We start from the raw sequence: 16,157 nt of genomic DNA, 5'->3' as shown, positions 1-16,157 counted from the left end.
CAAAGTATCAAAAGCATTTAATAACATTTCCTTTTTACAAACAAGACAAGACGATGAAAAGGTAAAAAAAGGAGAGTTATCAAGAGAACAGTGAAATAAAGAGGGAGGGCTTGTTGTAATGGTACAGTGAACTGAAAGGTAGAATCAATACACATCATACTACATCATAATAAATGCACAGATAAACATTCACTAAATCCTTTTCTTGGATCTCATTTTTTGTACAAGAGGAGATTCCACATTCCACTGCCTGGGCACTGGTTTTCTAAAGGGTGGAATAAAAAAAGAAAAAAGATAATCTTAACCAATATACCCTCATGCTTCATCTAATATTTTTCATCTTCATCTAATATTTCTTTATGGTTATTGTAGCGCTGTGCTGAAAATTATTTGAGTAAAATGAGTAGTAGGATGACCATTTTCATCCGCATGCAGTGCCGAAGCACAACCAAAAAAAAATGTCTTCTGCAAAATGCATGCAGTTCTGTTTTTTAACAGTGTACCTGTCATTGAAATGTAAATGAACAATGTCTAAAACTTCATATTCCTATCACTTCTAGTGTCTATTCCCTATTTAAGATGAAGTGCTTCTTGTATCCCTCAACAAGTCACTTTATTTAAAATTTAAAAGTTAAATGAATAATTGTAAATTCAGCTTAGCTCTCAATCTGAAAAGTATAAGCTTACTTTTGCTCTGGTGACATCAGATGTAGAACACTCTCTTCTTCCTCCACATCTTTGCTTCCTGTACCTAAGGACACATTTTATCATTTTTGCAAATTTCTAAGTACTTGTTGAATGGTTTAAAACACCATAGTGTTGTAAATGAGATTTCTGAACATAAGACTAAATGTGAAGGACCATTCGCAAAAGCATACCTCTTCTAGACTCATTGCAGATGGCACTGACTTGCTCTCCAAATGTCACTTCATTGATGCTCACTTAAGAAAAGAATCAGAAAAGAGCTCAATTAAATAGCAGTTTCCCTAAAAATGGACTTCTATAATTATGTAAAATTACGTGCAAATGAATTAATCTTACCCTGTGGAGTACTAATGGCTCTCCCAACCTGTTTTCCTCGTCCTGTAAGGAGAGAGAGAGTGAAAGAGAGAGAGAGTGAGAGAGCTTGAAAACTGATTATACAGTTAGAAATAATAATAAAATACATTATCTAAAATACCCTTGAAGTTGTACGATTAATTATTGTACTGTAGATGTAAAGAAAAGAAGAAGAAAAAAAAAAAATCCCAGATATGATAGATCTGTTATTCTGTATATGAGCAATATTATTGTGTGGTTGCTGACAAAAAAAAAAAATGCTTTACCTGTTGAAAACACTGTAGGGGAAGAATTGCCCCTGACTGGAGTTACCATGCCTGCATATGTGCGGCGCCTGAGAGAATGAATAATTGTAAAAGTGATGTGACTATTCACACATACTGTAACACTTTTGCCTTATTTTTATAGATAAAGTGTGCTGCTGATGATATTATTATTATTATATTGATATTGGTGGTATAGAACTAAAAAGTGACGTGTTATCTGTTGTACTTGGATGTGGCTCAGCTTTACCTCAGAGCATCAGCAGATTTTGGGGTTTGTCCGGGTCCTTTATTAGCTTGAGGATGTAGAGGGGTGGCAAAACCTCCCCTCGGTGTCTGCCTCCCAACATTTGCTGCCTGGGCAGGAGAAGCCATGGCATTACCCTAAAGAAGAATTGGCAAGGGAGAGAAACAGAGGAAAGAAAGAGAGACAAGGTCAAAAACTGGCAGTAAAGGCTTTGTTGTCAAATGTCTGCTACTTTCCGATGCATGCGTATGTTTGACTAACGTTTTGTCGGGGTGACATTGTGAAGTTGGCCAATTGGTTTTCCATCTGTTGTTGTTCTTGTTGTTGTTTTTCCTTTTCAAACTGCTTCATGTTATACTCCACCTCTGCAGCCAACTGCTCATCAGCAGCAAACAGCTCCTTCACTTCTGAACGATAGTCCTGCATGGTCACCTGCAATAGACAAACAAAAGGCTTGACTTCTGTTGAGGGATTAGAGTAACTTGACATAAAATGGCTTTAAATTAATTTGTGTGCTTTCAATCTGTCAGTTATGGAAGCTTGTTTCCACCACTGAAGAAAAAAAAAAATTGCGACTTTTTGGCTCACAATTGCGAAATATGAAGTCAGAATTGCGAGATATAAAGTCAGAATTGCGTGATATAAAGTCAGAATTGCGTGATATAAAGTCAGAAAGTGCAACTTTTTATCTCGCAATTGTTATTTACATCTCACAATTCTGACTTTATAACACATAATTGTGAAAATTTTATATGTTTATATGTCAAAATTTTGACATCTTTTCTCAGAATTGTGAGATATAAACTCGCAATTGCGACTTATCAGGCCAACTCTAAGGGGAAAAAAAAAAGACTAACTTTTTTCCCCCTCAGAATAGTTTATATCTCACAATTCTGACTTTACAACTAGCAATCTCAACTTTATAACTCACAATTTTTTACTTTATAACATGCAATTATGACTTTAAATCATGCAATTATGACTTTATATCTCGCAATTCTGAGAAATAAAGACAGAATTGCGAGATGTAAACTCGCAATTGTGAGAAAAAAAGTCAGAATTTTGAGATAAAAATCTGTGGCGGAAACAAGCTTCCATAGTCAGTTAATTAAAATATTGCTACATAAGTACTACAACTACCACAAGGATGTGTTTGATGAATCAGTGTAAACTAATGGACCCTTTTCACAGAATATATTGTTTTTGACAAAAGATTTGACAGATTTGAAATCATTCTCTTTTCTGACCACCATAATAAAATCTCTCTATATACGTTTTCCCTCTTTTGCAAAGTCACAGAAACCCTATCATGGACTAGTTTGCGACAAAAAATTATACTTGCATAATGCATTCTCATTCACCACCATGGAAGTTTACCATTTAAATAGCAGTTATGAGATGCAACTGCCCAAAACATTTGTCTGATGCGTTTAATATGTAGACGAATAATAAAAACTAATTTATTTAAAGAAGTAGGAAGGGGGGAGGCATGGCCCTTATATCTAATCATGTCTGTGTGCATCACCTGTAGGTACGCCATAAGGTGTTTCAGGACAGGTGAGTGTTGCTCTTCCAGCATGTTCTTCAGACTGATGATGATGGGAATAACATTCTCCACAAAGATTCTCTTTTGGACCTGCACACAAGACAGATGGCAAGTTTAACAAAGAGCTGATGATAGTTTTTTGATCACCTCCAGAATTTACACTCACCTGTGAGACCAACTTTTTCTGGGCCACCTGTATGACAGCTTTAGCTATGGCCATCTCATCCTCCTGAGGTTCCTCTCCTGCTGCTGGGCCGCTCATGGCTGACAGTTTCATCTCCTTCAAGGAGAGGATGTCAAACGTATCTGCAAGCAACTCAGAACCCTGAGAGTCCAGAGGGAGCTCAGAGTCCACAAAACTGCCTGGAAAAGAGAGGAATCTATAAAGGTCACATCTATGTAATAAACCAGTGTTTCTCTGAACTTCTGTTGAGTCTGTAACCATTTGCTTTCAACCTGTAAATTGGATTTACAGCTACATAAGGCACGGATAAATAATCCTGCTACTGAAAAACACAAGATAGTTAAAGGATTAAACATTGATTAACAACATTGATAAACAAAATTGTGATCAGGTGGGGCTGGTGCTCTATTCAGGGTTCATCAAGAGTTTGGAAAAAGCATATTTAAAACATTATGCTTTCAATGTTTGAAATGTCCTTAAATTTTTAATATCCTCTTTGATAGAACTTTCTGTAAGATTAATAAACATTTTTCTTTTTTTGAAAAGACTCTACTCTCATGAGTAGGTACTTATGAACAAGTAATTACTTCACGACCGCTAAAAAATATATTCTATTTTGTATATATGCGTGTAGTATGAACGTAACCTGGATGTACTACATTCGCCATGTTGTCATTATCATGTGACCTACCAGCGTCAGTTACATCCCTTTACTGCCATTTATAAATCCTCTCCTGTGGCCTCATGGGATAGTAAACTGTTCATCGTACGCACACTTCAGAATCTTGCCGGACACAGTAGTTCATCCGGGTACTTTTGCCTACTCTTTTAGGAGTACTTTCTCTTTTATGAGAAGTATTGGACATACTTTTGTCACATACTGTTTTTCGCCTACTATTTAGTAGGGACGCATGCGATTTCAAATTCAGCCCAAGTCATGGGTCCCCTGTGTTCTGTTCTTTTAATATCTGGAAATGTACTGCAGCAAAAAAAGGTAAACACTGTTGCACCCCTGGAAAAGTGGAAAAGTGAAAAGTGCACAGAAAGCAATCTATCACAAACAGCTCTCACCGAGAATGTCCTGGCAGATTTTGGAGGTGATATTGAAGCGTTGCTCATCTGTAAAGTTTTTCAATAGGAACCTGTAGATCCTGAAGCGTTTGCCTTGGTTCTGGTGTCCTCTCAGAGAAAACCTGCTTTTCTCACTAACAGAAAACAAACCAAAATACATTTTCAGAACTCCTAGCATAAAAATTGTTTCTGAACCACTGAAAAAAATCTAACATACGATGATTAATTCCAGAATATACCTCTCAGTTTGAGGAAATTTATTATATTTCTTGTGTTTCTCATACGAGTTGAAGTGGAAAATGCACTCAATGAAATGCTGGGAAAACATAAGGGGACTCTTCTTAAGCAGGAGGTCAACCAGGCAGTACTCACAGAGACTAAACAACAAAACAAATGAAAAACAACAACAACATTAGATTAAATGGCAAAAGAAACTGCACTGTAATGAGCTTTTCTTTGTGAAGCCATATTTCTTACTCTGCAATGGCAGGATCTGGGTCCACAAGAGCAATAGCGAAGCGGAAAAACAGCGCACCTTTCCATTTCACATATTCCTCCTGTTGAAGATCAAAACATCACAATAGGATATTTAAAGAATCTGACACAGACAGATTAAAAAATAATAATAAATGCTTGGAGGGTCTTGTGCGAGTACCTGCAGTAAGTTGGTGAGCATAATGAGGGTCTGTTCTCGGACGATGGGCTCTTTGTCTCTCAGACATGCTGAGATGTTTGGGATATATCGGCTCACTGTGTTGGTGTAACGCACGCAAAGGTCGCACATCACCACCACCACGTTACTGCGCACGGCCAGCTCTGTGCCCACTTCCAGCTCCCGCGCAAACACAGGGAGATACTTCAACATTAGTTCCTCGTGCTGCAGACAAAGCTTACCTATGACACAGAGAGAACAATTCTATCACATTCAGCCAGCTGGGTAATGTGTATCTCAAAAAAATAAAATAAAAAATGTTTATCACCTAATGTGATGACAGCATGAGCTCGGACCACTGTTGGCATGGAATTGGGTTTGAACTGAGACAGAGGCTGACTAGCAGGCAGTTCATGTTCTTCAGCAGGAACTGAAAGAAAACAGAATAAAAAACAAAACATTCAGTTGCTGTTTTTAAAGCATTACTCCAAGACCTTGATATTAACACCAGCTGTAAATTGTATCTTAATCTGTGCTTACAGCTACGGCAAATTTCTGAAAAGGTCTTGGATGTACGTTTCAGATTTACTAAAAATGACATGCACATGATAAGAATACTGGGACAGATGTGCATCCATACCAAGAAAAAAAAAAAGGGCTCACCAAGCTGCTCTGAAGGAGTTAGAACAGACTGAACCAGAAGGAAAATTCTCTTCCCCACTTTAGATGGACAATGGAGAGAAGCGGCACCAAGTGTATAAAGATGTTTCACCTGAAATGCACATTTAAAAATGCAAAATGTAAATTAAACTATCACTTTATTTAATGCTTTTAACAAGTTGTGGCCTTAGATTCACTTTTGAGTTTAATGCACTCATTTTTAACAATATTTATGATAATTTAAGTTTGATTAGCAAATTTAAACAGTTTGATACTACATCAACACTATAAATCTAATGGGCCTGTTTACACCAGGTCACTTTTACTGATCATACAGCCATCCGATTTGTGAAAACTGTTCCATTTACACTAAAAACAAAACAAATATAAATCCAATCTTCAATTTCCACACCATATACAAATTGGTCAAGAGCAGCTTATTATTTATTATCAGCTAATTTCTCATCAAAAGGAGAGAGAGCGGATTCAGCTTATTTTTTAGTTTATTCAAAGATTAGTCTCGCTATTTTGAATTATTGTATGTTCAGGATGTGACACCGAACTTTCAGTTTCGTTTCAGAATCAGAATGCTAGCATAAACGAGGAATATTTCTTAAAAAATATAAAAGAATAAAAAAGACAAACATATTTACAGTATTATTAGTAATATGAATAAATATCAACTAAGTTTACAAAGATATTGCACTAAGCAATGGAGTATTCCACTTACAGACATGTGCCTTGGGAAGCATTTAACCGTTTAAGAGGGAAATGGCCAGTGGGAAGAAGCTGTTCCTGTGTCTAGACATTCTGCTGCCCAGTGACCTGAAACATTTAAGGCACAGAAACAGCTTCTTCCCAGAAGGCCATTTACCTCTTAAACAGTTTAATGTGGCATTTTGAGCATCAGCTTGCTGAAGAAATGCTCACTCATCTGAGGTGGGCCATATCTGTGGCACTGTGTGTTGCAGTAGCACTGTCATATCTGGCTGCCGATAGCCTAAAACACATTTTTTTTTTTTTACTATATTGGCTTCAACAACCAGATGCATGTACACTTATCCAGTTTTGTTTGGAATGAGTCTCAAACCACCTCCTGAAACCATCAGTCTCGAAAGCATTTCAGACGACATTTACACCTTTTCTTTTCCGATCAGAGAAAACACATGAAGTGACCAGGTGTAAATAGACTGATTTAAAAAGCACAACAGCAAGAAAAACAGAAAACAGCCATTTAACTATAAGGATCTGAGAGGGTGGAAAATAGTCACGTAAAATTAAATAGTTTTTTTTATTATTATTGTTTTGCTGCAAAAAAATTATTAATATGATAAGTAGGCCTCAATGAAAAAAAGTGTGATTTATCCCCTTGATAAAGTGTCTGTACCAGAAGGTCTTCATTGATGTTGATAGCTCCTTTCTCTTTTAGAATGACACCAGACAGATAACTCTCACAAACAGAGACCAGCTCTCCACAGAAACGATCCAAGAACTTCTGAAAAACACACACACACACACACACACACACACACACACACACACACGCACACACACACACACACACACACACACACACACAGCATTAAAAAGCATAAATAAAATACATCTAATAAGGGCTTCTTGGCAATAGTATGTATGATCTTACCAATGTGTCCTGAGTGTTGTCTGATCTTCCAAACCTGACCAGAGTATCCACACAGGAGTTGATCACCTCCAACGGCAGACTGAAAGTCTTTAACCAGTCCATCAGATCATCTACACAGGTAAAATGTGCACACATTTTTAATGAATTTGAATTAAAACTCCAATACTAACAAAGCTGTGTTTTGAAAGTGTAACTTTAACTGAATTAACAGTGTTACATAAACATCCAGTGGGTAATTAGACGGACAACCCTATACTACCATTCCAAAAGTTTGGGCTCAATGAGATTCTTTTTTAAAGTAATATATTTATTTATGTTATATTTCAGCAAGGATACATGAAATTGACAGTAAAGATAATATTTATAATGTTACAAAACAAATGTCTATTTCACACTGATAAAACAAAATGTTTCTTGAGCACCAAATCAGTATTTTAGAATGATCATGTGACACTGAAGACTGGAGTGAGGTTGCTAAAAAAATTCAGTTTTGACAACAGAAATAAACAATTTTAAAATAGGCTAAAGTAGAAAATAGTTATTCTAGTTTAAATTGTAATAGTATTTCTATTTCCCCAAAAATGCAGAGTAGGAGATAAGAGACTTTTTAAAAATCTTAGTTCATCTGAATCCAACCTGACTTAAAATATTGAACAAGTTATTGGTCTTACACAATTGCTGAACCACAAGTCAGATTAAAAGGAGATTAGGTTAAAAGGAACTGCCTGACAATACCTACTTGTTTGCTCCTTAAAGATGTAATAAACTAATGCAAGTAAGATAAAACCACACCACGTGTCACAAATGGCCACTATTTTTAATTATAATCACAATTTTTGTGTCACATTTAAATTAATTTCAGACACACAACACTTACCAACTATTCTGGCCTTGGTGTCATCATTGAGATTAGAGGCAATGTCACCCATGACGCTCAAGATATGACAGGTCATTGTAACTGAAACAACTGGTGACCTGATAATTAAAACAAACACATCATTAAAAATATATTTTAGAACAAAATGACATGCAAAGCAAGCAGACACCATTATTCAAAGACAATTTATTCACTAAAATACTACATACTTTTTGACCTCTATCCTTTATAACTGTCTGGACATATACCATAAGGTTTGATGACACAACAAATCCCACTTCCTCAGCTGTTTTCTGACCTGATAGTATTCTCCCAGGTATCCAGAACGGTGGCGTAGTTCAGTTTAGGAGAGCAACTGGCAATTTTAGCTAACAGCAGCCAGGCAGCAGGAGCCCTCTCTCTCTGTGTGTGAGACAGCAAACTGTTCACAAAGGCAGGAGTAAACTTCTGCTGTGGAGCCCACACGCTGAAAGCCTTGCTGAAATACCGGCTACAGAAGAGAAGGATGTGGAGGAGGACAGAATTAAAACAATGAAAGCAAAGAAAGGTCACACACTGCTAGTCACAAATGATTAGGACAGTGTGTAACTGACCTGAGGTCTTGACACTTCTCACACATCAGTCCCAGTAAATCCCAGGCCAGCCTCTGAGAGGTGTCGTCATCCCGATATTTGCCTTGATTCTTTATGTGAGTGATGATGACATGGTCCAGACACTCTAGAGCTTTCTCCTGCACAGAGCTCTCACTGTCCATCACAGCCGGTAACACTCCTCTTAGCCAGGCCTCCTGCACCTCTCTATTTTCAGGCAGAGCCTGTACACATTATAATTAAAAGAAAAAAGGTTATAGGACAATGATACAAAGCCAGTTCAGCAGAAATCCCACCCTGCAGCTAATTTCATTGGTTAAGGTTACAGTGAGGGGTAGGTTTAGGAATCAGTGTTTGGTGTAGACAATCAGTACAGTTAATGACATGACCAATGAAAACTTTAGAATCGGCTGCAGGGCGGGATTTCCGCTGAACTAGTTTGCAAGTATAGCTCCTATATCTTTGAATGAGGAAGCAAAAAATTCTCCAAAAGCTGTTTACCAAGCTCACGATTCAATTTCATATTTGAAATCAATCATGACATGGTTTCTTATGATAAAATAGCATTAAAAAAAGATTTATGTGTGCAGTCAAATGCATGGTTCTCAGAAAATTGACTGTTTCTATAGCAACCAGAGCTTTTTACAGCAGATACAGTGATGAAATGACTTTATCAATCAGTGATCTCTTTTATTTACCAGGCAGGAAATATTCTGCTTTGTGCGTTGCACTTTCTCCCATATATAGTAATATGAGTGCACCATCTTTGTACATCTAAACCCTTTAGATACATTAACAGCCATTAACAGCCAATCAGAATCCTTAAACATTTAAATTGGCAGTAGACAACATGCAGGACTGTGCGGTGGTGTAGACGCTAATATAGTTATAATTATCTTTCTTGTTGTTAACAGGCCTTAAGAGATATATCAACCCCTCGTTGGCCAGGCCATAACCATTTGCATGGTGTTTTTTTTATTCAATATGTTATTATTTTGTGGGTAAAACTGTGTATTTATAAGTAAACAAATGATTAATATCTTATTTGTCAGAGAAAGTTACCATACCAGCAGAAGAAGATAAGTTGTGAGGGAAAACAGGATGAATGTCAAGTTCTTAAAAAGACTAGAATTACAATTTAAACATGACCTCAGTGGTAAATATTAAAATGCAGAGGCACAGGTAAAAGTTTGACGGTTTTGACTAGCTAATCATTTTATTGGTCATAAAAGATAGAGTTTGTATGAATCCATCTATTAGATGCAGCAATAATATGAGGTTGGAAGGGGGTGCTCACAGCGAGGAGGTCCATAAGGCACTGCATGGCTTTCTTCTTCACTGAGACAGCAGGATCTCTGCAGCGCTCTGACAGAATACTCAGATTCTCTGCACTGCATGAGACCACCCCATGCTTCAGCAGACTCATGACGGTCTACACAAACACATGAAAGACACATGATCAGGTACATCTGCTTGCTTTATACAGTTTTGACAATGAAAATAATGTCCTTGCATACTCTACCATTAAAAAGTAAGATTTTTTTTAATGCTTTCTGTTGAAGAAGTCTTATACTTACCAAGGCTGCATTAATTTGATCAAAAACAGTAATACTGTGAAATACTATTACAATTTACAGTAACAATTTTCTGCCATAATTGATTCCTAATTTGTTCCTGTAATGGCCATACTGAATTTTCAAAAGCTTATTTGGTGCTCAATAAACAGTTCTGGAAAGTTTTTGGGAAAAGTGAGGCTCTTTTATTCAAGATCCTTTGAGCAGTATTATTTGAAATAGAATTTTGTAACCACGCACATGTCTTTACTCACTATTGTCACTTTAATCAACAATATGAATAAAAGTATTAATTTCTTAAAAAAAAAAAAAAGGAAATCTTACTGACTAGAAACATTTAAATAGTAGTGTATAGTATTATTATTAACAGAAAACAGAATTTTATATATTTTTAAAAATACATCTGTTTACTAGACAAACATAATCTAACAATAACAATGCAAAGCTCCCTTCCCATTCCAGAGACTATTTATGGAAATTAAGGTACAAAAATGGGTTAAAAACAACATTTGAATGTGCAAGTACAGTATACGGTCAGCACACCAATTTAAGCATTACTGTTAAAAATGTACAAACTAAAAAAAATAAAATAAAATAAAAAACACTCCAGATGAACTAGTTAAATTGATAGTTGGATGACTAATTGCCCAACCCTAAATCGGGACCCAACCCTACTGTGAGCTACACCAGTATCACAAACAGTAATTTATTGGATAAATCGACAAAAACTGCCTATTTTATAGACCACAGTGGAAAGTGGTCACATACAGTAAAAAAATAAATAAGAACCGTGTTGGTGCAATTAACATTTATTTCAATATAATGTAATAAGTATAATATAGGGATGAAATGTCACAAAGTGTACAATGTATTTCATACCTCCAGTGCACTTTTTCTAGCATTGGTTTTTGGATCACTGACATGCTTTTTAAATAGAGCCATAGTTTCTTCATCTGAAAGTTAAAAAAAAAATATATAATAATAATCATCATAATGAAATAGAGATGTAAAAAAATATTTAAAATGACAAGGTCTACTGGAGTTAAACTTACTCTGAAAATAAGTATTCATAGCGCTCCTGTTGGTCGTAGTGATGCTCTTGTGCTTTGTAAGCTCAATGGTTCTGAAGGTCAGGGCAGTTTTCTGACCTTTCATTGTTTCTGAAAAACATAACACACATTGAACCATCATTGACTATTAAAATCCCTTTACCTAATATCATTTTAAGTACCAGAATACATTCTTACGCTCAGAATGGGCTGAATCCAGCATAGTCTGAGCACCTGCTGAAAAAAGAATGAGTAATCAGTATTCAAATACATGTTACAAATAAAGAATAGAATTCCCTCATATACAAACATTTTTACACTGAGATGAACAATTAGTGTACTGTAGTAATATACATACTATTGGAGAACAGCTCATGCACACATTTTGTGGCATTCTGGGAACCCAGCTCCAGACACTGTGCCAGGCAGTGCAATGCGTGACCTCTGACCGTGGGAGATATGTCATTACGATGATTGTAAATTATATTGTGGACCAGGAACTTGTGGGACAGGAACACAGCCAACTCAGGGTCCACTGTGTCATCCATGTCCCTCTCACTCTGCTGCAGAAGGACCATGGTAACATCAAGCGCAAACATTCTAAATGCCACCTGTAGAGAAGGTTTTTTCCAGGAATCAGGAACATACCAGTGCATTGACAAATATCAAATAATCTATGCATAAATAAGGGGCGGTTATAGTCACACTATTCACCTTGTTATTTTGGGAGTAGTTATACAACCACTTAACAATGGCCGCGTAGTCTTGGCATGGCATCTTAGCCATAAGCTTCCCAACAGCCTGTGCTCCACTGGCTCGATATTCAGACTTCTCCACCATCTGAAAAACAAATGGCGACACCTCACAGGTTAGTTCACCCAAAACTGAAAGTTGCTGTTGTTCTTAGAATTGATTTGAGAGCTGCATAATGACTTGCATAAATGATTTGATAGTGAATACTGATGTCTGTGTGTGGCTTTGGAAAATTTGGAATATAAGACAAGTTGTATGAACTACTTTTATGGTTCTTTAATAATGCTTTTTGTCTGTTTTGAAGCTTAACAGCTGTGGTCACTATAATATGTCATATATGCAACTGTATGTAGATTCTTATCAAAATACAATTTTGAGTTCCATGAAAAAAATAACTATATAATAAATCTATAAAGAATGACATGAGGGTTACGAGTAAATAAAGACAAAAATTAAATTATTTTAAAAAAAAAATTTTAAATAAAAATATACCTGATGGCAGATGTGTTGCACAATGATCCGTAAAAGTGGCAATGTGGCCTCCCTTTGCTGATCAACAATATGACTAGAACACATAATTTAGATAGAATCAACTCTCAGTATCAACGCAGAAGAAATCTTGGGGGACAAAGTAAATACATTTAGAGATTGTATGTCATTTAAAAAAAAAAAACCCTTTCTTATATGAAATGGAATGGGAGTCACTAACCTAATGAAAAGGATGGCATGGTCTCTGGCACCGCAGACGGCCTGAGATGGAGCAAGAAGACTTGGCTTTGATCTCTCCTGTGCTTTCATCATCAGAATCACATACAGTAGCTTGCGGAACACTCTGCGACGGCACTGAACAATACAACACACAATTATCAAGCATTCATGCAACCAAAATACAGTGGTCTTCTTGAAGTAACCCCACACACCTCATCTCCTTCACCATGAATGGTTGAGCAGAGCAGCCCCAGTCCATGATAGGACAGCTCAGGCAGACTCTCTAATTGGTCAACATTCCTGTAAACACACACACACACAGACAGAAGGCTGCAAAGCTTGATATAAAGTCAGATGTATTTGTGTAAAAGACTCTTTAAAGGACAAGTTTGGTATTTTACACTTAAAGCCCTGTTTTAAGATTGTTCCTTAAACTTATTAAACTTTAGTTTACAAAGACGAGAAACTTACCGAGTGGTCTGGGGTGTTCACTACTATGCTCACATAAAAATCACTGCAAAAGTAGCTTTCGAACAGGTTTCATGGTAGTTTTGTCCAACCACAGAAACCGAAAATTCTCTGGCCAGCAGCATGTGTCCAAATTTCAATCTTAACGATTCAATTTCATCAGAAACGATCTTAAAACACTTTAAGTGTAAAATACCAAACTTGTCCTTTAAGAAGAAATGCATCAGTTTTTATATTTAACCAAAACAAAATAAAAAAAGTAGAGGGGAGACAACAACCAATAAAAAACAGATCTGCAACACACTCATTACTCAAACAAACATGAGCGGTGAAAAAAATAACAAAACAGTCGATTTTAAACATTAGATGACAAACTTACATTTGAAGAAAAAAAAAACAAAGACAATTTGTAAAATCTTGCCTTGAGAACAAACTGAAATTGAAATATTAAAAACTGAATAAAAATTACAAACAATTTTTTAATGAAAACTGTAAATAAAAACTATTAATACAATAATAAATAAATAATGCTGTAATGCATTTTCTCATCTTTCTAATTTTGCATTTACCTTTCCTGAGAAAATGACAGATCTCCAATAACTGGTTCAAAGTTGGTAAGTTCAGTGAAAAGCTGAAAAATGAAAATAAATGTAAGAAATCTCAGAGTAACTGTACAAAATGCACAACATGTTGGCTTGAATATCAACATGTGAAAGTGTTCTAACCATACTCAGATATATACATTAACACTACTTCTCTGCTGAGACAAATATGCTCTGAGAACGTTATCTACTCTTCAAAGGGGTCCATTTTCTCTTTAACAGAGTTCTCTCAACAACAACAAAAAAAGACCAAACCCTAACTACCACAAGAAGCAAACAAATGCTGGGTGAGGCTGACACGCATTTCGCATCATTTACAGACCTGAACACAACTGTCAGCACTCTGAGGTTTGTCTCGAAGTGAAATTTTCTCTAGGAGTCTCAGAAGCGTGCGAACCAGTAATACAATGCCCTCCCTTAGTTTCAGCAAATCCTGGGCAGAAAAGTACATCCCCTCTTCTTCGTCATCTTCATCATCATCAATCTCCATCTGCTGGGAAACAAAACACAAAAATATACAATATACACATGACATCACTGTCAACATCATTGACAGATAGATTGAATCTAAGTCTTTGGAGAATGTGTCAGAGTAGGATGAACTTTTAAAATGATAAGTGTAAATATCACATAATATGCAAACAAACAATACAAAAAATGAAGATACCTCTTGTGACGCTTTCTTTGGGGGTTTGGATCGCTTTCCAGGTTTGGAGTCACTTTGGGAGCATTTCAGAGAATCTTTCTTGCGTTTCTTGCCAGAGTCTTGAGGCCAGCATTTTAGGGGCATGTTCAAACAGGTATCAAAAAGGATCTGATGGTACACTTTATTCGCAACACTACCTGCAATGGACACACACAAAAAGATTAAATAAACCAATGAGACATTCTGACAGTGTTAAGGTAAAATAGAAGGATCTGACATCATGTTTGCTTTTATTTTGGTTGTGGATGACAGGTCCTTGACATCCCTAACTAGGCTATATTAATAATCCGTTGAAATCTGACCTGGTATTTTCAGCAGCAACAAGTATAGAGAGGCTGCCTGTAGACCACACAGTCTCTGTTCAAGACTGGGATTTTTGGCTTTAGCACTAAGGATGAAGTAGGACAGGACAGCCACCAAAGTTTTTGCAGAGACACCATTCTCACTAAACACCACCCAGACACTCTACAGGAAAAAATACATGATCAAGAAATCATAAGTAGATTACATTGCAGAGAATAATAAAACGGATCTACTATATTTGTGTAAGGCCTTGGTGAGGTGATCACTGAGTTAATACCTGTGTATTGTCAGCGTCCTCATTGGAGAAGGTCAGAAGCTGCATGTAGACCGTTTGGAAAACATCAGGGTCTTCCTTTATCTCCTCCTCAATAACAGGGTCAAGAGGATCTGTGTCGGTGAACTCGAAATCCCACACTGATTCCACCCAGTCTGAAACATTTCAACAAATCAATACCATGTACACTGTGGCTAATGATGCGCAAACATTATGCAGGCAGTTCATTAATTTTTAAAATAGACAATGAGCATGCGATTTATGATTAGGCTAGCTGCTACATAATTTTACTATGGCTGTTTGAACGGATAGTTAAACGTTAGATAGAAAAGACAGTGAGTTTGGATATAGCAGAACAAAATATGTCGCTAAAAACACCTAACTCTCGCATATTACAAACTGACCCGAAACCAAAACAAACCCCCCGGATGACAGTGTCAGTTGCAGCTCAACAACATACTTTGAGGTTTAATAGAACAATACACACGATGAGTCTCAAAAATCATTTATCAATTGTTCCCAAATACATGTTTGTGGCAAAAAAATGACACTATACCTGAAGACACGCTGTTTAATTTTAATAACTGCAGAGCACGTATGAACTCCATCTTTGGTTCAAAACAACGCGCCAACAACACAGCCGCTGTAGCGGACGTCGCGTCACATATCCCAGCATGCACGGCGGCATTCACGGACGATCTCATGAATATTAATTAGAACATGACTTTTTTTTTTCGTTTTAACTAAACCTAACCGTAATAATAGTATGATAACGTACATACATGATACTAATCTACATATAATAATAATAGAACAATTAAACAACTAGAGAAAAAATTCTAATAACAATGAGGGATGTCAACTTAATTAATATTCATGATCTTAAACAAGTTCCGTTTCGCGCGCGGCGCATCCAGCGCATGCGC

General features: G+C 36.5%; 1 protein-coding gene across 5 annotated transcripts; it reads right to left on the bottom strand.

Moving 5' to 3' along the window:
- Positions 1-16,118, bottom strand: ncapd3 (non-SMC condensin II complex, subunit D3). 5 transcript variants are annotated; one of them, XM_039692867.2, is made up of 35 exons: positions 15,788-16,118; positions 15,235-15,386; positions 14,957-15,119; positions 14,616-14,791; positions 14,271-14,441; positions 13,916-13,977; positions 13,091-13,178; positions 12,880-13,013; positions 12,663-12,735; positions 12,132-12,257; positions 11,776-12,028; positions 11,616-11,654; positions 11,421-11,528; positions 11,248-11,321; positions 10,092-10,226; positions 8,798-9,018; positions 8,503-8,694; positions 8,205-8,302; positions 7,328-7,437; positions 7,070-7,177; positions 5,686-5,794; positions 5,351-5,452; positions 5,026-5,264; positions 4,848-4,927; positions 4,610-4,747; positions 4,371-4,504; positions 3,282-3,478; positions 3,095-3,205; positions 1,831-2,001; positions 1,573-1,706; positions 1,326-1,393; positions 1,042-1,083; positions 879-941; positions 688-751; positions 1-265 (listed from the first exon to the last, which is right to left on the bottom strand). In XM_039692867.2, exons 1-35 carry the CDS (start codon positions 15,933-15,935, stop codon positions 193-195), a joined length of 4,356 nt encoding a protein of 1,451 aa, XP_039548801.2. In that variant the 5' UTR covers positions 15,936-16,118; the 3' UTR covers positions 1-192. The 5 variants fall into 5 exon arrangements, with proteins under 5 accessions (XP_039548801.2, XP_039548831.2, XP_039548820.2 ...); XM_039692897.2 differs by having other exon boundaries at positions 7,070-7,174; XM_039692886.2 differs by having other exon boundaries at positions 11,616-11,651.
- Between the last annotated feature and the right edge of the window lie 39 nt (positions 16,119-16,157).

This window comes from Pimephales promelas, chromosome 6, assembly GCF_988280905.1.
Source record: "Pimephales promelas chromosome 6, fPimPro1.hap1.1, whole genome shotgun sequence".
In the NCBI taxonomy this organism is placed as follows: domain Eukaryota; kingdom Metazoa; phylum Chordata; class Actinopteri; order Cypriniformes; family Leuciscidae; genus Pimephales; species Pimephales promelas.
This window is presented reverse-complemented; position numbering and strand designations above follow the sequence as displayed.

Bases quoted from the DNA above. Each gene is read 5' to 3' on its own strand.
- ncapd3 (XM_039692867.2), bottom strand. From the start codon at position 15,935: ATGAGATCGTCCGTGAATGCCGCCGTGCATGCTGGGATATGTGACGCG. The intron at 12,736-12,879 runs GTTAGTGACTCC...TATGTGTTCTAG, and splicing joins CATGCCATCCTTTTCATTAG to TCATATTGTTGATCAGCAAA. The intron at 942-1,041 runs GTAAGATTAATT...TCTTTTCTTAAG, and splicing joins AGCCATTAGTACTCCACAGG to TGAGCATCAATGAAGTGACA.